This window comes from Cariama cristata, unplaced genomic scaffold, assembly GCF_000690535.1.
Source record: "Cariama cristata isolate BGI_N322 unplaced genomic scaffold, ASM69053v1 scaffold44842, whole genome shotgun sequence".
Taxonomy (NCBI): domain Eukaryota; kingdom Metazoa; phylum Chordata; class Aves; order Cariamiformes; family Cariamidae; genus Cariama; species Cariama cristata.
Window position 1 is genome coordinate 3,146 of NW_009604144.1, and position 20,685 is coordinate 23,830.

At 38.3% G+C, this 20,685-nt stretch overlaps 1 protein-coding gene across 1 annotated transcript; it reads right to left on the reverse strand.

The window, feature by feature from the left end:
• Nucleotides 1-221: 221 nt before the first annotated feature.
• EMB (embigin) lies at nucleotides 222-18,952 on the reverse strand. The gene is made up of 10 exons (XM_009695448.1): nucleotides 18,922-18,952; nucleotides 15,886-15,972; nucleotides 13,724-13,834; nucleotides 12,395-12,484; nucleotides 10,002-10,176; nucleotides 8,704-8,792; nucleotides 5,057-5,184; nucleotides 3,591-3,873; nucleotides 2,214-2,247; nucleotides 222-279 (listed from the first exon to the last, which is right to left on the reverse strand). The coding sequence occupies exons 1-10, from the start codon at nucleotides 18,950-18,952 to the stop codon at nucleotides 222-224; spliced, it is 1,086 nt and encodes a 361-aa protein (XP_009693750.1).
• Between the last annotated feature and the right edge of the window lie 1,733 nt (nucleotides 18,953-20,685).

Consider the following 20,685-nt stretch of genomic DNA (forward strand, 5'->3'; position numbering starts at 1 on the left):
ATTGAACTAAAATTTTCAGACTGACTTTCTTGCTGATATTACATCATGAATGACTATGTATTGTTTTATCTAAGCAATGGTTCTAATATTATGTTGTTCCCACATCAAAAAAAACAATTGGGATGGCACAATGGATTTCTTTGTTCTCATGTTAGGCTGCTCAAGAGAAAAATAAACTCTGGTCTCTGTTTCATCTCTTACTTACCTTTTTAGGAATGAGATCAAATTTTTCTGTGCCTAGCACTACTGTTTTCCAGACCATTGCTTTCTTCTGATTTACTGTAAGAAAGAGTTAAATTCCAAAACTCAACTTTTAAGTATAGGATGAGCAGTCATTCCAGTCCCACAATCCAATCAGAGTACATCTAAAATTTATTTGATTTTGTCTCTTTTAGTATGTGACGTTAAGAAAAAAGATTTAAAAATTTTAACCAAAATACTGACTCTTGAAGTCTTTCAGCCAAGTAGTAAAGGCTCAACTCAATCCCCCTCAAAAATCCCATAAAGTTCTGGGCAGAATTTATAACAGTTACAGTATTCCCAGAAGTGACTGCTTTACTATCATTTCATTCAGTGTATAGAATTTGTATATAAAGTCAGTGCTCAAATAATATACAGGCAATATACAGCTCAACATCCTCAGAACATGGGCTGAAATAGTCATATGACTGCTCCTTCTGGAGCACCTAAAACTAGCTATCTGGTGTTGGTCACAATCAAGACTTAAATTAACAATTGTCTTGCTAAAAAAAGATATCTGTTTCTGAATCACTAGCTTCCTACCTAATATGTTGTTGGGTGTGACATTTTAATTATAGCCTCATCAACCGAGTTAAGCTGAATATTAGTCATCACTTGACATAACAAACCAGGAAAGTTCCTTTGGAGCCATTCTCTGCTACACAGATCTATCTTCTAAACAGCCAGTAGTTGAAATAACTTTCAGTTATTAAAATCAGGCAAGTAGTACATGGTTTAATAGACTTTTCCTCATGTGGTTATCTAAGATAAAACTCCAAAGTAAAGATTAAGCAGCTGATCAAATCCACATCCCACATCTCATCAAGTATGAAAACATTAACACACTATACTGTGTTACAATCCTATTGTAATACAGTTTCAGCACGTTTCTAAGAAGCAGGGCTGTGCAACAGGGGCAATTATTCAGTTTTCAACCCAAGACATATCCCCAAACACTCAGCAGTATAATAGCATACTATATTCCCAGAGACATATCCCCACCTCACAGTATAATTGAATTACAGCTTTAAAGCTGTTTAGATAAAGGGAAAAGCACTAAAATATGTTTTCAGCTAGCACTGCAAAAAGGAATGGGAAAGTGAATACAAGATGGGGAAACAAGGTCACTGTAGCAAGAAATTCAAAAAGGGAAAGACAGTGCTACTCAGAAGGACAGAAAAGGGAGATAAACATAGGAGAGAAGGGACTGAGGGGAAGAAAACTGGACACATCTAAGAAGAGGAAGTGCTAGGCTGCATCTTAAAACAAAAGGAAAGTTAACAGACCAAACAAAGTGACTGGTCTTCAAAGGATGAAGAGAGGGAGAGAAGTACACCTTATTTTAGCCAGTAAGCCTTTAGAAATGCATCATCCTAAGGAGTGGGGAGCCAGCATGGGAGCACCAACCCTCAAACAGCAGAACAGGAACAGAAGTGCCAACAACTGCTCCTTTGGATCCAGTAGCACAGCTGTTCTGTGCCCAGGGAGCCAAGCCATCAGCACAGTAGACACCCTTCCAGAGAAGCTGGAATTACCACCAGAACAGCCAGCAGTGCCAGCTCCCAACACCGAAGCAACTACAGGATTGCCTAGGACAGTTAGGGCTTCGGCCACATGCAAGCAAGAAAAATGTATGTTAATATGGACAATTAAAATGAGAAAAAATTTCAAAGCCTCTTTTGTGAAATTTCCACCTGAAAATGATTTCCCTTATAGGTATAGCCTTTTGGAATGAGTTTATAAGGACTCTTACAAAACTGAATTCTCTTCCAAAGACCAAAATTAAGTGCCTGGTAGAAAACAGCATTCTGCACACTCTGAAATTAGGAAGTCTTAAGCAAAGGAATAAACTGTACTTCACATTCATCATTAACCCTTACCAATTTGGTAAGCAACATGGTACAACTTTATAAACACACTGTAGTATGCAAAAGAGCAAATATTGAACTATAGTATAAAATTTCTTTACTTACAGTTGCTCAACTTGGTCAAATTCTTTTTCATCTTCTGCATAACAGAAAAAGGATTATATAAGGTCTCAATTCAACAAACACTAGAAATGTTCTGTTTAATTATATTATTTACTCCATGTCTATACAAAAACTAATTATTTAATTTTATTACTTTTCTTAAATTTCTAACTCAAATTATCTTTTTCCTTTACTGAAAGGAATTACCTGCAAATTTGTCAAAAATCTTACTTTGATCAAGTTCCATTAATCTGATTTTAATACATATATATTGTATAGATTACATAACATATGTATTAAATACAGAAAAATATATAATACATAGACACATATATACATAGATTTCAGATATATATCACTTCTCTTTCATCTTGCACATTTAGTTCAGTTCACCTATCTGTGCCTTAGGTTGAGCAACCAACATTAGTGCATTCTGATTTAACAGAATCATAGAATCTTTATGGTTGGAAGAGACCTCAAAAATCATCAAGTCCAACTGTATACTCAATGCCACCATGCCCACTAAACCATATCTTGAAGCGCCACATCTAAACGTTTTTTTGTGGGGTTTTTTGGTGTTTTTTTTCTTAACACCTCCAGGGATGGTGAGTCCACCACCTCCCTGGGGAGCCCATTCCAATGCCTAACAACTCTAACAGTGAAGAAGTTCTTCCTAATATCCAACCTGAACCTCCCCTGGCGCAACTTGAGACCGTTTCGTCTTGTCCTGTCGCTAGTTACCGGGGAGAAGAGACCAACCCCCACCTTGCTACAACCTCCTTTCAGGTAGTTGTAGATGGTAATAAGGTCTCCCCTCAGCCTCCTTTTCTCCAGACAACAACCCCAGCCACTCCTCGTAAGACTTGTGCTCCAGGCCCTTCGCTAGCTTTGTTGCCCTTCTCTGGGCATGCTCCAGCAGCTCAATGTCCTTCTTGTAGTGAGGGGCCCAAAACTGGACACAGTATTTGAGATGTGGCCTCACCAGTGCAGAGTACAAAGGGACAATTCAATGCATTTCTTCTTACTCAATTTCTTTACAGAAGTTTCTCCTGTCAATACTACTAACAGTTCCTTCTATTCCTAAGCACTCCCAAAAAAGTATAGCCTCTAAATTCTTTTGTCTTGTAAGGAAAAAACCAAGCACTGTATCAAACCCCTAAAGGGAGAGTATTGCTTATTGAAAGCACTTTAACTGATGAATTCGAGACTCACCGAAGAGATTTAAAAATCTAAAATAATGCAGTGTTCTAGAAGAAAGCATTATATCAGAAATACACGTGAAAAATCACGCTGAACTTTGTATATGAAATGCTATGGGTCATACCTTTCTACCTTTGGTTGCAATTTCAATGGAAAGCTAGAAAAGACTAAAAGACTTACCTGCACATTTCTCTTTCTTTTTTGAATGTATCTCATAAAGGAAAACAATAGTTACTAAAATAACAACTTCAGCCACAATTGCTAGAAAGGGTTTGAGAGGCACCATGAGGGACAGAACTTTAAGCTTCAGCTTTCCTCTACTTTTTCCTAATTCAAAAGCAGCTTCACACCAATATACACCATCATCTTCCTCGGTGAGCTTCAGTATCTTCAGATGGGTTACATTGGCAGATATTCTATTAATTACATACTTGTCTGCCAGCAGAGAGTCATTAATGGCAATCTGAAAACAAAAAATACAAGTCTCATTAATGCAATGAGAAAGTGTTTAATCTAATTATTTGTATTATCAATAGATAAGAGAGATGTAAAATGAGTTAATAAGTGGCATTTGTGAAGCATGTTTAGTCCACCTCCAAGGGAAGGATTTCTTTTAGCTGGCTACCCTGGTTCCAATGAGGGAAAATATGCACTTCTAGTGAGCAAGTTCTCTGACCTGTTTTAGTCTATTTAAGATCAGATGAAAGGTACTCTTGATTCTATTAACTCTCCACTGACAAAGGCAGCCTCGTGTGTCAGGATCTAACATCCAGTTTTCACCACAGCACAAAGCATACACATTCAAGGAAGTTGAACTGGGAATGCTGCTTCACTGGGAAATACGTTGATAGTCTTACAAGTCAGTGCTACTCTCCAGCAGTGTAGAGGAGACATACCTATTTACCTCCTCTCAGTTGAGAGTGCTTCCTCCAGAAAAGGGCTAGAACAAAGTGACTATGCTTCCAAGGCTAAGAGGGATCCCAAAAGGTGGGTATGTGAAGGAGGGAAACTGCTGAACAGTATTTTTCCTCACAGCCTTTAAGGCAAGAGCTGAAGGGAGAAGAGATTTCAGCTGCTTCAGAATCAAGTGTCACAGCAGGCTCCACCACAGGATGACCTGCTTCAGCTCCAGTGCCCTAGAGAAGTCATGTGGGCTTGGAAATACAGAATTACTTGTACCTGGAGGAACAGGAAGAAAAGGGACATGCTCCTGTTCTCCCTCAAGCCTCCAATATCTTACTTGTCTTTAAAAGATTGTCCTGCTATAAGATTTTTTGGGGTATCAAGTAGTTAGATTTTGAGCAATATAACCATCTTAAGACAGTAATAGCAAGTATCTCAAGACTCTCCTGATTTGTTTTACTCTTGTCTGGGCTGTAAGAGTATGGCAGGGACTTTTTGGAAAAGAAACATCATACAAGCCAGAACAAAAACTACATCCCTGTAGTTTTGAATGAATACTTCTAAATGAATTTGAATGAATATTTCTAAACATCAGACTTTTTTCCATGTACAGAGATTTACATTAACTTTAATGAAAATGCAATTTGTAGACCCTACAGTGAAAAGTCATTATACTTCACAAACTGTCCGTACTTGGTTTTTTTGCCACATTGTTTTGCTTGGCCAACAGATGGAAGCCTTACCTGTTCACTTCCATTGGTCATGTACCAGGTCCAACCAATGGGAGTATAGCCAAAACTTTTACAAATCATTACAGCTGTATCTCCTTCATAACTGACTATGGGTTTTTCTTTTCCTTTAATTTTCGGTACTAAGAAAAAGTAGGAAAAAGTTCATCAGGTGACAGCTAGAAGTTTAAATTTTTTTTATTACAAGATTAAATATATCTAAATATGTATTTGTAGTAGCCCATTCACCTCCTTTTCCCTCAAAAAAAAAGGACAGACCAGTCTATCATTCATGACATGATGTAAATGAAGAGTTATTTCAGGCTGATATTCTATATACAGAATTTGTGCAGAAGACTACAGGAACCCTGTTCTCAGTTGCTGTACAACCTTAAAAGTTGCCAATTAATATTGAAAACCAAGTGACAATCAGACTGATTTCTACCCTTGCCCATTTCTTTCCCTTCCTTGACAGCTGTGAGCTACATGCTTCAGTTTAGTACACTAAACAAACATACTATTTTTTCCTGCAATTTCACTCAATCTGCAAAAACTGATAGAAGTTTATTCCAGCCATAACGCTACCACATAATAGTCTCTAGGAAGTTGTGCCGAGATCTTTTGTTTGTAATTAAGACAAAACTGCAGATTGAGGGAGTTTTGTAGTTACAAACATTTTCCAAGCTGAAGTAATGACTTTTGGGTGCATGCCAATAAAAAGGACTTTTGGTCCAGCCTTGCTAAGGACAGAAAACAAACACAAGAAATAAGACATCAGTTTAGAGCTACTTGTTCCAGCCATTATAACTGCAGATACCCCACAACCTTCCAAGAGCAAAAGCCCAAAAAAGGCTGTTGAATATACTGAGGCATTCCACAGATAGTTAAAGCTCAGCAAATGTAGCATGCTAGAGCATATATTTCCCCCTCTCCCTTCTTCCTGTCTTTATTAGGATGTTTACCAGCATGTTTTCCTCAGATCCATTTAAAATAAAATTTTACTCCACGTTTCATCACTCCATCTTGTAGAGATCCAGTACACCTTTTAAATGATATCGGTCACACTAGACTAAACAGACCAAGAATTTGCTTTCAGGAGTTTTGATGGAACAATTTGGTATAAACTAAGATTGTTCTTGTTCCAGTCCCTTCATGATTGGCTGAGCACAAATTAAATTTTCCTGAAAAGTTCACTTCTCCTAAGTATTCAAACTTGAAAATTCCCATTCCAGAAATATGTATGAAACCAATTTGTTAATAAGACTGCTTACAACCGCAGAATTTGCTGCACCATACATCAATCCAGCCTCATTACTAGTGAAGTCTTCTCACTCCGTATGTATTTGTTTTAATCATTAAACACTGTACTTCTAAAGACTAGTGGCAGAACATCTTCACTGCTGTCAGTAAAAGGGACAACTTTACTACTAACTATTGCCACCTTCTTTGCAATTTATAGAAGAAAAAAAGCAGGTTGGGAAGAAAGAATGGAACATATGAAAACAAATAGAAACCCCTTATACCCAGTACGTCATGTTTTATGTGGTAGCCCAAAAGACTTAGCCATGCTGATCAGTGGCAAAGCACAGCTATAGGCATACCAGCAATACATGTGACATCATTAGCCACAATTAAGGACATGACTATCCATCATGAGTTCAGGGATCTGGCTCTGTAACAGAGTGGTTATTGCTTGAATACATGCGAGGAAATAATATGCTTTGTCCTAGGTATTTTTGCAAGTGCATCACCCAGAATTTGGTGACAAAACACTGCTGCTGCACAGAAAACACAAACTGTCGAAGAGATGAAGACAGGTGATTGCACCAGCAGTTATACCAGTGAGATTTCCACACTGGTTTAAAGACCAGAGTTGCTTCATAGTGCATGTGCTTGTACAGCTGCTTAAGGGTCCCTTAACAAAGGGCAAACACAAGTTAATCTATTCTACCCTTTAATATAGCTATTACAATTTACACTATTTTAAAATACCCATGAATGGTCTCCATGTTTAATAATCTGAACAATAAGCATCTCTTATTGTTTTCTGCAGACCTGGGTAAAAGCTTAACTCCTCAAAATCTGCAGGGTCATGCCAAGCCAGGATGGGGGGAAGGGGAGGTAACACATCCAATAATGCCAAACTGCCTAGTGGAAAAGCTATTACAGTTAGTTACAGCAGTGATGACTTTAGCCACTGAGTCTATACCAACACATTACTCATCTTTCAGTTCAAAATTTGTTCTCTCTGCATTATTGACTGGAAGATTCAAGGACTCCTCTCCCATTTCCTTCACTGTTGCATTAATCTTAAGAAGTGTCAAGCCAGTACTTTTTTATGGCATCTGAAGTGGCAGCATTCAACCATTGTGAAGCAATTCTCCCATCTTCGTGTAATAAATCAACCAGTCCTATGCACTGCTCTGGAAAAGATGACTTCCCTACTGAGTCATTCCTGTCCTTACTGAAATAGTTATTGTATACTTTCAAAAGAAAAAGGTCTCCTTTGGCTTTTTGTGATGTAAAAAGATTTGGGTAGCCATTCAGCTAAACCTTATGCACATGTTGACAACAGAAATATTTTTAGAAATCAAAAGGTCTGAATAAACTACAATTTTGTCTTTTTTTGAGTATTGCAAGCTAGTCTCCCCTGGCTGAAAGTTTGAAAGCAGATATCAACATTGCTATTCAAGATTTGAACATTCATGAGAGTTTCCTCAAGTCATATGACCAGCTATCCCACTGAACAAAGGCAGCTTGCAGCACTGAGAATTACAAAACCCTGCTGGTTAGTTCAGCTGAGTCTACAGCAGTTATTTGAAGAGTTAAGGTTCTTAGGAGCCTGTGTTCAGGGATAATCTTTCTGATGCATCAGTCTGTGGCGCTCTCAGATCAAATGCTTGCCTTGCTCTTCAAAATTTGGATGGTGAGAATAGAGAAGGGAATAGCTCTCATTAGAGATGATGGTTCTCAGCAGCTTGTATTTCTTTCATTTTCACATCTTCCATTCAACTGGATTTTGCCCATTACTGTCAGGGCCAACATTATTGGAGAAGAGAATACAAAACAGAAGAAAGGGCACTCATACTGCTCAATGAAGCACACTAACTTTTAATATAAGTGCTCTTATTATATAGAAAGATGCACTAAAGCAATAATTTGGTGTTTCAGAAATACAACTGAATTTGTTCAGAAACCTGCCTCCATTCTGCCAATCATTGCTCCTCTTATAACACCAAATCTCAGGCCAAATTTTCACATCATTGGCTCTGCTTTTTGAAGAATTTAACTGAGACACCATCATTTCCTCCAGCCCTCCAGAGTGATGAGTATTCACTCCTGCTGTAGGGATGGAGAGGGAAGGGGAAATCAGTTACTCAGTTAGGAAAAAAAAGTAGGTTTATATGCTCTTTTGGTTGTTAGCAAATTTTGTTAAAAAGGCTTTTGGTTTTGGTTCAAAATTATTCTTCCCTCTATACTATAGAAATGCCTTTGATAGTGATTCTCACTTAGCTTGACCATATTAGTCACTGCTTATCAAATGAAGCTGCAATTTCCATACTATCCAGAAACTATATTAATAGAGGATTTCAACGGTCAGGTGAAGCAAAATTTAAAAGAAATTAAAAGAAATTAAATATATCAAAATTAAATACAGTTACCTTGTAAATGAAACACAGCGCTGATTTCTTCTTCACCTTTCAGAGTACAACTGTAACTTCCCAGCTTACTGTTATCCAAGATCCTCAATCTTCAAAAAAAAGTTTCACCAATTTGCTTTTTTGCTTGTGTTTTCTTTTGTCCTACAACTATCAGTGACTGCTAATTAACACTCTAAAGAAGTTGGCACAGATTAGAAGTGGAGCAGAGAACATGTATCATGGAAACATTAGGATTCATGTTTACTGCAATGTGGAAACAGCATGACATTAAGAGAACAGAAGAGCACAAGCACACCTGGAACATACATGTAATTTTCACCCTTGTTGCTCACAGAAGGCCAAACTTCTTTAAGCAGTAGCATCTACAGGTTACCTAACTAGACATGGGTTCACCAGGTGAACTATATAGCATATCCTATGTAGGACTTCAGCAGAGATTAAGTGTTTTGACTGACTGGCATAGCTTCAACACAGAACCATTTTAAAGAGCTGCCATCTAATGAAGTCAGCATCTTCTCAGCTGGCAAACTACACATTTCACAGGCACTTTGAAGAAGATTTACATGGTTGTGTTTGTGTTTATGGAGCAGAAGAGTGACAGTACATTCTTGTCACATTTTCTATCACAGAAATTTTATATAAATACTATTGATGTTGAAGCCAAAGATATACAGAAATCAACTGGAGACTAGCTGGTTAAAGTTAGCCCATTCACAGATTATTCACAGTCCAACAGTAAATTATATCAATTCAAGAAAATTTTCTACAGTTCTTGAGTCTCTGCAGAGGTTTGAAAGAGTTAATGAAACCTTTAAAACAATCCAAAACATCTTTACTATAAAGCTAATTTCTTCTCTCTTTTGCTAATTATGAAGTAAAAAAAACTGGCCATTGATGCCTTTCAAACTTCTGTAAAGCAGCACTGAGATGGAAAAGAGAATGTGGAAAATGGGGGAGTGGAAAAAGAAATGGAGGTATTTTAGCAGTCTCAGACTGAGATTACTACTTCACTTACTGAAAAGAATTACTGGACCTCAAAGAACTGTGTTCTTATTCTATATTCTTTTCTTGAAGAACCCTTCTTTTTCCAGCACTAGAGGAAAAACAGGAGCTCTTCCTCCAGGCTCACAGTAACTGCAACCTTTCTCCATTCCTGCACTTTCAATATCTCGATTATGAACATATATTAATTACTACATTTGGCTCCTTTCTAATACATAGATGACTAGTATTGGGCAGCATATATGCATGTGATAACTCATTAGAACCTGCAAGTCAAACTGAAGACTGCTACTTACTGGATGCTCCAGCTGTTTTCAGTTTTATTGATATGTCTGATGGTTTCATTTCCTCTCTTCCAAGTCACTTGAAGACTTTTCAAATGAGAATATTTATTGTCCAATCTGCATGAAAGTTCAATTCTAGTCGCACTGTCCAAAGTGATATTTTTTTCCACGGAAGTACCAGAAACACCTGCAAAGTTTAAAAATTGTTTGTTAAAAACATACTTCATTCTGGGAGAACAAGAGATTCAAAGATTGTGTTTTACATACGCTGGATTACAGGTGGATATAGTGCACTGCTGTTATACTTTCCAGGGTAAAAAAAACCTGCAAAATCAGACAATCAGTGTTTGACAGTAATTTTCTTAAGCCATAACTGAGTCAACACACATCCATTAAAAAAAATGACAGTCACTCCATTCTGTAGGCAAACTTCTTAGAGGGCTCTAAAACAGAAACATTTCACTGAAAGCAAGATAGACTTAGGCTTCTACATAATTTAACCCAAACCAAAATACATTACTTGGCTTTCACCACAGGAAACAATATCTGCTCCCAGTCTAAACTTCCTTTTTGACTTCACATTTGGTATTAAAAAAACAGGATTTATTGGATTTAAAATATTAGTAAATATATAAAAAGTTGTATTAATAATATCAAGAAGAGTTACACTTGTAAATAACTATAAGCAGCCAGGTGTTAGCCGGTTGCAGATTTTTATGATACTGAGAGATCACAGGTAATGTTGTGTTGCTAGAGGAGTTGTCAATAAAATCCACCACCTTAACATTGTTGTATCTGGCCTTTCATGCTACAGCTACTCAACTTGAAACCAAATAATCTTCGAAGCCATTTATGGTTGCCTTTGCCTTCCTAGTGGCAAGCCAGTAGAATCATAGTGTGAAAACATTCCAATACAGCAGAAAAAAGTCACACTTCTTTGCTTTTAACAAGCTCCATAAGCATAAGTGTATCCAAAAAGTAGGTTTCAACAGCAGGCATTTTCTCTGATCCATAAAAACAGCCTTTTATAAAGAAAACCTCTGACTTTGTACCCATCAGCACTGACATTGGCCTTTTCTTTCACACTTTCTAGATACAACTGTGGTTAGTCATCTGATTACTCCATGGAAATTTATTCCAGGTCTCACCTCAATCCTAGACCTAGCCTGTAGTACTTGATAGTCAAAAAAACAGAGCTGTATTTCACAGCTCAAATTCTTTCTGAAAGAAAAGGAAGTTTTAAGGTACAGCACACTGACTTAGTGATGCAAGTAATACCTAAGAGGCAGCAAAGTCTGGCTGAAGTGGAAGAACCAGATACTCCCACAGAATATTTGAACTTCACTGGGTCTGGCAGAGACTTTTACAGCCTGCAGAACAGCATGCCCAGAACTCCAAGTCCCAGCCAAAATATTACAGATCTGTTGAATTGGAGTTAAAGGTGCAACACCTCAGTCTTTCATAGCAGAACAAAGTCCTTACTGCAACTCATTTATTATAGCCATTACACTCAATACACGAGCATAACTCACCTTGCTGAGGTTGTTTATGATCAAAGTAATTTTACAAATGGAATTGATTTCACAGTAGCAAAAGTTTCACTGTCAGATTAATTACACTGGCCAAAAATAGAATCTGTACCTTTTGAGATTATTTTAAAAATAAGTCCACACTTTAAATGACAGGAACATGAAAATCCTATGGTGTTGAAGATAACCACTAGCAAGACTGATATCTGGGGCATCTCTATACCAAAAGTACACATACCAGAACAAGAAATAAACACTACCTTAAGTTTCCCACTGGAAGAAAATACAGCATAAATGCTGTGCAATTATGTCCTTAAAATATCATACCAGTACTTTGCAAAGTATTTCTAACTGATCTCCTCCAATTGAGAGAGATTTCAACTAGATCAGTTTTTCCAGTTGTCCAAGAAAGTAGTTATAAGTGATTATTTGGCAACTGGGAACTTCATCTACTTTAGGAAAGAGGCTTATCTTGCCTTTTCTCCATGCTTCAACTCCTGTAATGCTGCAAAGTTGACTAACACCTGCTGGTTAACAAGTACCCTAGGTTACCTCCACTCTCCAAGCGGATTCACTAGTGCAAAGAAATTGTCACTTGAATTGATTTGGGGGGAACATAGCTATGAGTTGGTTTTACTTGTGATTTGAATTAAAAAGTAAGAATCTCATTCTCCATTGCAAAATAGTTATTAGAACACAATACTCAATAGTGCAACAAACTTGCTCATCTTTTGTTTTACTGAGCTGATCGCATGCTCACTGTGAGCATCTTAACTTTATCAAAACATTGCCATCCTATGTACTTCTACAACTCATACAAAAGATTGTGCATAATCATAGGTATTACATAACTGGAAGAGAAAGTAACACACTCACCGGGTAGGATTACCTCATACTCCACAAAAGTGACATTAGACACATTCTCTTTGGTTGCCTGCTTGAACTCTTGTGTGATAAGGTCTGGACCTAACAAGGTTGTGGGGGAAGTAAAGTGATATGTTACAATCCTATAAAGGTGATCATACAGCAGAGTGTCAGTACAGTATTGCAATTGTTTCTTATAGTAATCTTAGGAAAAAAAGACTTTGCCAAATGCTGGCTACTATGGAGATCATTCCATATACCTTGTGTGTCTACAGCCAGAATCTTAAAGCATCAGTGTTGTGTCCTCACTGTTATAGTAATTATGCCATTTTAGAAGATGGTTTCTAGCTCTAACATAATGTCGTAATTGTGAATGTCAATACTCTAAAGAGGTCATAACTATCTGTTTCACAGTCTGATTCAAAGAGTCACCTATAGATTACAGGTGGGTCCTAGAACTGTATAGGACTACAATAGCATTTAAGTAGAGCTTGAAAAAGCAGTAAGTTTTAGAGAAACAGAAAAACCAGAAGGATGGGACACTGCCATTCCCAAAGCCACAATTTAACAACACAGCCAGAAAGCCAGAGGTAGACTATCTAACCTAGATACAGCTCTCATGAATGCAAAGGCAAGAACACCCTCTGCTCCACCAGAACATGGTCCCTCACTGCTCCACAAAGCTCCTGATATACTGCAGGGAACACCCTTTCACACACAAAGAATATCAATATTGACGATCATCTGCCTGACTAAAATATACTCCTTTCCTTCTGTGAGGGAAAAACTACATTTAAAAGGTTTAATATTGCCAGCAAAATCCCCTTTCTGTAGGGCTATTCACAGATGACCTTTATAAAGTTCTACAAAGCTTGATACAGCTATCAGGCAGGCAACTGTAAGCATGAACAGTCTGTTCCCACCACTATACTTGTTCTCATGCTGTGTGCATTTCAAGAACAGAGCAAGAAAGCGAATTAGTAAGCTACAGCCTCAACAGATGCAGCCCAGCTAAGGAAGCATCACCCTTCCACAGCTACACACATAATTGTTTCATTAGTATTGTACTATCAGCATAGAAGTCCCTAGTAAACTGAAGCACACTGTGGGAGAAGACATTAGAAATTATGCTTAAAGTAAAACTCAATTCAATACAGTTATAGCAATTTTCATTTTTTCAGTTTCCATAGTTACGTTCTGTGCAATTTTAAACAAACAGTTTGTCTTGGTAATTATTAATTAATATAAAACCTCCATAACCACTTGATTAAAAAATACCAAGTTAGAACCTCAGGGTAAGTGAAATTTAACAATTTAAGTAGAAGACATGATTGCTTTTACCAGGTATAGATACATTATGTCCAAGTGACAAACGATTTGAAGGGCTCCCCTCAGTTTGCCAGTTTACAGTTCGTGTGGTTGTCCTGGATTCCGAAAGGTGAAAAAACAAACCTGTTAGAAAAATTAATTTTCTTTTAATTTAGTGGTGAAACAATAAATACATTCCCCCCCAACCCTATGGTAGAAAAAGTACACTACGTTTTACATGCTTGCAGAATATTTTGTTGTCAGCTATTTTATAATGCTTTTCAGAAATATATAAACAGTAGTTACAGATCAAATCTGCCTAATCATAGAGTATTCTAGGAGAAAGTTATTCTAGGTTTTGTAGAAGGAAAGGGGCTTCATTATCTCTCCTGTCCATGGACCGAAAAGGTTTCCACTCACAGTTGGGAAACAGAAAACTGGGCTACAGTTCTCTCTCTCACCGAGAGAAGCACTGGGTGGCAGAGTTGATCACTGTGCCATAGAAATAGTATCTGAAAGCCTAGATCTTCTCAGAATTGCTCCTTTTCTTTTCCTGCATAAAATACTGAACTTTACCTCAAAGTTCTTAAAACACTTGCCTCAGCTACAGTTGAGAGAATCTGGCTGTGGTGAAGGAGTTCCCTGCTAGTGGTTTACACCTAAAGGTCTCTGAGTAAATGTAAGCAGAGGTACTACATGCCTTCCAAGTTGCTGGCCTGTTCCGTAAAGCAGTGTTTCTTGATCAACATGTCAGCTCACAACACAAGGAATCCTATGCCATAGGCAATCAGCCTTTTACCTGGCTTGTTCCATCTGCCCTTTCATACCTTCCCTCTTGCTTCAACCAGTTTAAGTAACAATAAACCTGTATATTACGGTGGACAATGCAGAAGAACAGAGCTTCAGGCTAGTTCATTTGGTGGTTGTTGACAGTAGACTATTGTCAATCTCAACTACTAGTCCAAAACACCCTTTTAAGAAAAAAAATTGTAATGCTGTCTCCTACCACTGGACAAGTAGTCCTGTTCCTCTAGGCAAGAGCACAAGCAAGCCTTCATCTCTGCCTGATGAAGAAACAAACTAGTCCAAGTGCTTACCCCTGAAATAACACATGAAGGCTGAAAGAGTTCTCAGGAATCTTCCTGAGTCCCTGTGTGCGAACACCTTGACAGTATGACAAGGTTGTTGTGGATCACCCGAGTTTGTATCAGTCTAGTACATGCATTACGTGGTTTGTTACTGAAATCCCTCATGATGATGCATTTGGAAAACACCAGTGCCAGTTCATATGGTAGTTGTTATCTATACACAAAAAACTAGACAACCTTTAGAATGTCTTGCACACTAATAGGATCCACATATATGTGTGTATGTGTTTATGTATGGAAAGAGTTATTGAATCTATTAGCTATTGCACTCCCTCTAGTTCTCACACACATTCTGCTAAAGAGCTGTGAAGATGAACAGCAGGTAAATAGCATTATCATCTCCAATGACAAAACCGCAGATGGATTAACTTATCAAAACTTGCTTGAGTTCATGTATAAATGTAACTTAGCCCATGATTGATTTGCACTAATCAACATGAGCTCTGGTACACTGCTGAATTCCTACTTCTCTGATCTTTATGGAGAAAGAAGAGGTGGAATCAACAATCATTGGTTTCCTCTCCTGCCTGGAACTTATTCTTTGCTCCCTATCAAAACCACAATTAAGGTCCAAAATATGAAGAATGAAGTGTGGGGACAACAGAATTAATTATTTAAAAATAGACAAATAAATCTAGGAGGCACAGTGATGCAAGGGCATTATTATACCTCTCACTAATACAAAAGCATAACGAGGAGTCCTCACATGAAAAATTATCAGTGATAGAACAGAACCTCCTGCAATGGTTCTAGTTTGAGGACTGTCCCACCTCCAGGGTCACTGCCTGCTTTCATGGCATATACACATAGAGGCAACAGATCACGCAACTGGCAGTTGGACAGCTTTTTCCACAGTTGAGATGCTTATGACACTTAAGCTCTTGCAGTGGCTTTAAGACCTAGATAATATATTTACTTCCGTTCCTCCTGAAAAGTCACAATCTTATTTCAAAAGACTTTAGTATGAAAATGTAAACTCTACAGGGTAACTTAGTATCACTATGAAAAAGTATTATAGCTTTAGGTGTGTTGAAATAAAACATTTACCAGGAGATGATTCATTAAGTCCAGCTTGCATCTTAGTCAAAGAGTTTGCATTCGACTGACTGGCATCTTGCATTGTTACAGTTGGATCTAACAAGATAAAAAGGTTTAAAGAAACTTTATTCTCTCTCAGTTGAGCTGAGTTAGAAGTATATAGTTCATGAAAATAATTGAAACAGAACCTCCTCCCATCAGCCTACTATCTCCATTTTTTCCCCCAAGTTCAGAGCATATACAGCCAAAATGTGCAAGAATTACTTTTGATTAGTTCTTTATCCTACTTTAGGCAAGAAAAGATTAAAGAACAGAGGCAGTATTTATTTGACCTCTAATTTCTGTATACAGATCTTTTCCTGTAGTTAACCTATAGTCAAAGCCATTCTTCAGAATACCCCAGCAGATCAATAAACTTTATAACCTGTACTCAAATCCTGTCTTGTGTGTGAGCTTAGACCACCACAGGTTATGACACTGACACTAGTTGATTATTTTTAAACATAGATTCACCAAGAGAATAAGGACCTCATTACAACCTTACATGTCCCCTGTTTTGTGATGCAGTGAACCTCTTTTCCTTCTATTATCACCTTGGTGAGCAAAAAAGCTATCTGCATCAAACATGGACCAAGTAATACCAACAACTATTTCCATTTTCAACACCACTGCAAATCTGATTCTGCTCCTATAATGCAGTTTTTGTAAAAACTAGGCAAGACTCTAGGGTTTTGCTTTATGTTCTTGACAGGAGGAAGGGCAGCAGGGGAAGAGGAGAAAGACTTGCTTAGAGTGTGTTGCTGTGTCACTCTTCTACTAAGAATTCAAGACCCCTAGATGTTTTATAAGACTTGAGATGTTTGCTCCTTCCTTTCTGTTCCCACATTTGGGTGGCAGAACCAGTTACAGTAAAATAAACACTGTATCTTCACATCCTTAGGTATTCCAGAACATATTCTATTGCCATAGCAGCAGGATGCACTCTTCCTCAAACTCAGAGCAATCTCACATTAGTAGCTTTTAAGTGATTTGGCCAGTAGTTACATAGGGAAAAAGGCATATGTGTTTCACAGTTGTAATTAAAGTCTGGGAGGGGTAAAAAGCTCTGCTAGACATCCAAGACAGCAGCAAGCATAGATGGAAAGTGAAAAGATACATCATACTTTAAGTGTGTTCAGACTTGTTGGGAACAGTGTGCCTTCAGAAGGTAACATCAGCACCCTGCCAGTTCCTACAAGTGAACACTACTAACACTCCTACCCTATTTCAGCACTATAGGCATAGACAACCTGCAGACTCTCCCACTAGCAACTCCAGCACATAGTTACTCCAGATTATGTCACAGTCATGTCCAGTTTGCACCATCTGCTTCCTCAATCTGCCCATCATATTTCAACCAGATTGAATCAATAGTAAAATAAGGTAGTCAAAGGATATGATTACAAAATAAAGCATTCCTGGTTCTTAACAAGCTTTTCATATTTCACACTTTTTCATACCAGTCCACTGGTCCCACAGCCAAGCACTCCTTTCCAGCTCTTCACCCAGCTCTTCATCTGCTCTGAGTATCTGCTGGTTTATGACCCAGCCAGTAAGATGACTCAGGTCTTATTCTCTGCTTGACTAAGGTGCTGAGAGCAGGGAGAGACATTTTGCTTCTGATATTCACAGTAAGGTTGAAGAAAGGTCCATGAATTTTTATATCTGCAGCATCTTGAGGCATTCTAAGGATGTCATAGATCACCTGACTGTGTCAGCTTAGTAGGTGCATCACCAGCACAGTAATTAAAATCTCCAGAGATGATAAATATAGAAGGTGCCAGTGCCAAGCTGCACAGCAGCTGTTACCTCTCTTCAAGGAATGCAGATAACCTGCAACATGGTTTGCATACTAACAGGGTTCTCAGCTTTCTTCCTTGGTTCACATACCAAGTGAAAGCAGTCAAGTAGTGTTATTTCTAGTCACCCCTGCTTCCACATCTTGGCTCTTATCTGTCTGTATGTCAAACTACATCTTACAAAGACAACATTGCACAGCTCTTTGCCTCTCATATACACCTGCTGAAAAAAGGCCCCAGCACTGCACAGTCAGTGCCATAAACCCAGCCAGTGATGCAAGCCAAGTGGAACAACTTCTCCAACTATTGAGTCATGGCTGCATGCCTTAGCCTATAATTGCTTTGCATTAGATTTAATCAATAGTGTGGTAGCTTGCTGAGTCCTTGTTGCTCTGATCTTTAAGCAGGAAGGCATAAGTGAGAGTATGAGGTCATTTATTTTTCTACCTTACCTTAGTTCCCTCCTGCAGCCAATATTTTGGGGGATAAAGTGTGGATGTACCATACTTGTCATCACCAGAGCAATTTCAGGCTTTAAAATCCATTCACTCTCTTTCAGCCAGAGAAGCGGCTGAATAAGAAAAGGTTGAGATACAATTTGGTTTAATTTAACATAATTAAGTTTAAATTAATGTCAATTAAATTAATATCAATTTTACACTCTGTGCAAGCACACAAGCATTCAGTAGCATCCAAGACCAACTGCCAGAACCTCCTAGTGCCCCTAGAAAAGGGAAAAGCTGCAGGCTGAGCTCTCCTAAGGCACCAGAGGATCCACATGAAGGACTTCCCTCAGGGCAAATCAGAAAATTCCAGCCTGGAAGCAAAGTCTGTAAGAAGTGAGGCATATCCTCTACTCGTATAACTCCTTGGTATCTTCAGGGACAGAAGCTGGGAGATGAGATATGGTGGCTTTGCTTTTCCAAAAGGAATCCAGCAGCACATGCTACAACCAAATCAGGCAACCACAACGGTAACCAAATGAAGCAGCAAACTCCAAAGAACAATGTTGTGACACTTAAGTTACCCTCAACTCAATACAGAATAAAATGGATGGTTTAAATTTTTCAAAACAATTAACTAAACAGTTACAGGACTAAAAGACAAAAGGAACATAATAAGAACTCCCCTCAAGCTACTTATCTCAAAATCTAAGAGGCCTCTTGTGGTATCTGCCTGACCAGCTGCAGAAGCCTATGCAACCCACCTTTCTGCAACTCAGTCCTTGTGGACCCCATACTCCCTCCAGTTGTTTGTACTGCAAACGTTTCTTTTGATTGAAGAAACCCACTGAACTCCCACATCCCCAGAACACACGCTGTTTCTGGACTTCACTGGAAGAAAGCTCCCTCCAAGGGAGCATGAACTTCCCTTTACTGCACCTGTGCAGATACTCCCTGTGCTTGGCTAGCTTTTTTCACATTTGGTTAATACCCAATGGAAGAGTAAAACATTCTTCCTCACATTTAAATGATGGAAATCACAGTATGAAGCCTCCCTACCTAGTTCATACAAATTTGAAAGCATTTAATAGAAGTCTGAAAGACAACAGCCTCACTTTATACAGATAAAGGGTACTAAAGCAGGTAGCTCATTTCTGACGTCTGCTCAAAACTAGGCATGATATCCATTGCTTTAGGAAGATGGTAGATTTGTGGAAATTTTAGAAACACAAATAGGGTTTTGTTGGGGTTTTTTTTTTTAGTAGGTTTTTTCAGAAAAGGATATCATTTCACTGATGGCTTTACCTAAACTTAGAATTGCTTCAACCACTGTTAGGTACAGTTTTCAGCAGTAATAGTCAACAAAAATAAATACCATGGGGCTAACTGGCCATAATGTGACTCACATGTTCCTACAAATATCAAGCCATTTACAGTCACAAAACTTTTTGATCAATGAAAGAAGCTGTTAGAAAGGAATTCAAATTTTTTGTGTGTGTACATAAATACCTATACATATTTTAAAGAAGCTTTGAGAACTACAAAGCAGATTTTCCTCTGTATGCATACATAAATAAAGGTATTTTAAACAAGCCTTGAGAACTGCAAAACACATTTTCTGTCTTTTCACATTATGCTAAGTTACAACAAATTTTACAGAAGTTATCATCACACATGAAGCAATATTGCTCTTAGTATTAGGAAGACCAACAGAGGCATAAACAAACATGTAACTACTAACATATCACACACTTAAAATGCAGCTAAACCATTGACGGTTAAAGTCACAGCAATAACATCCACATACATACATTGGCAGAACTTTCAGCTTTGGCAAGACATGCTCCAACAACCCCATCTTGCACAGCAAACATCAGCAATCTCATATTTCCTTCCATACTGTACTACTCTGCGATGCTTCAAAAAGAAAAATTAACAACAGAAATCCACCAGTTTTAGAAATAAGCTCCTATTTCTTTAGGAGTGGCTGACCTGCTCCAGAACTGCTGAAAACCACTACAGGAAGAATAAGACCCAAAAGGCTCAAGTCACTCTTCCTCCATGGATTTCAAATGTCACATTTAAAAACACAACATGAAATCCTCCACGGAACAATCCTCACAAGCTGCTAGGCATAGTGGTATTTTAGTAATGTAACTTACCAATTTGGCTTTTTTCAGGACTTAAAGAATGTTTTACTTGATAAGAATAGGGCAGCAATAAAACAGTATGCCTCAACCTCCAAGTCCTGCACCTGTGAACTAATAAAACCTCCCATTTGTGAGGCAGAAAGTGGGGGACAGTGTTAGACCGCAGGACTGAACATCACTGGATGCGGTCCAGCACCGCAGCCAGCATACCTGCTGCCCACCAGCACACACACGCGGGGAGGCAAGGCTAACGACCACGTTACCGCTCATTAGAGAACAGCAGAGAAGGGACCCCTACTTTCCAGCAGGCCTACGAGAAACCCGAACACCTTCTGAAGCTAAAGACGAGAGAGCGGGGGCAGGTGGGGATGCAGGGGC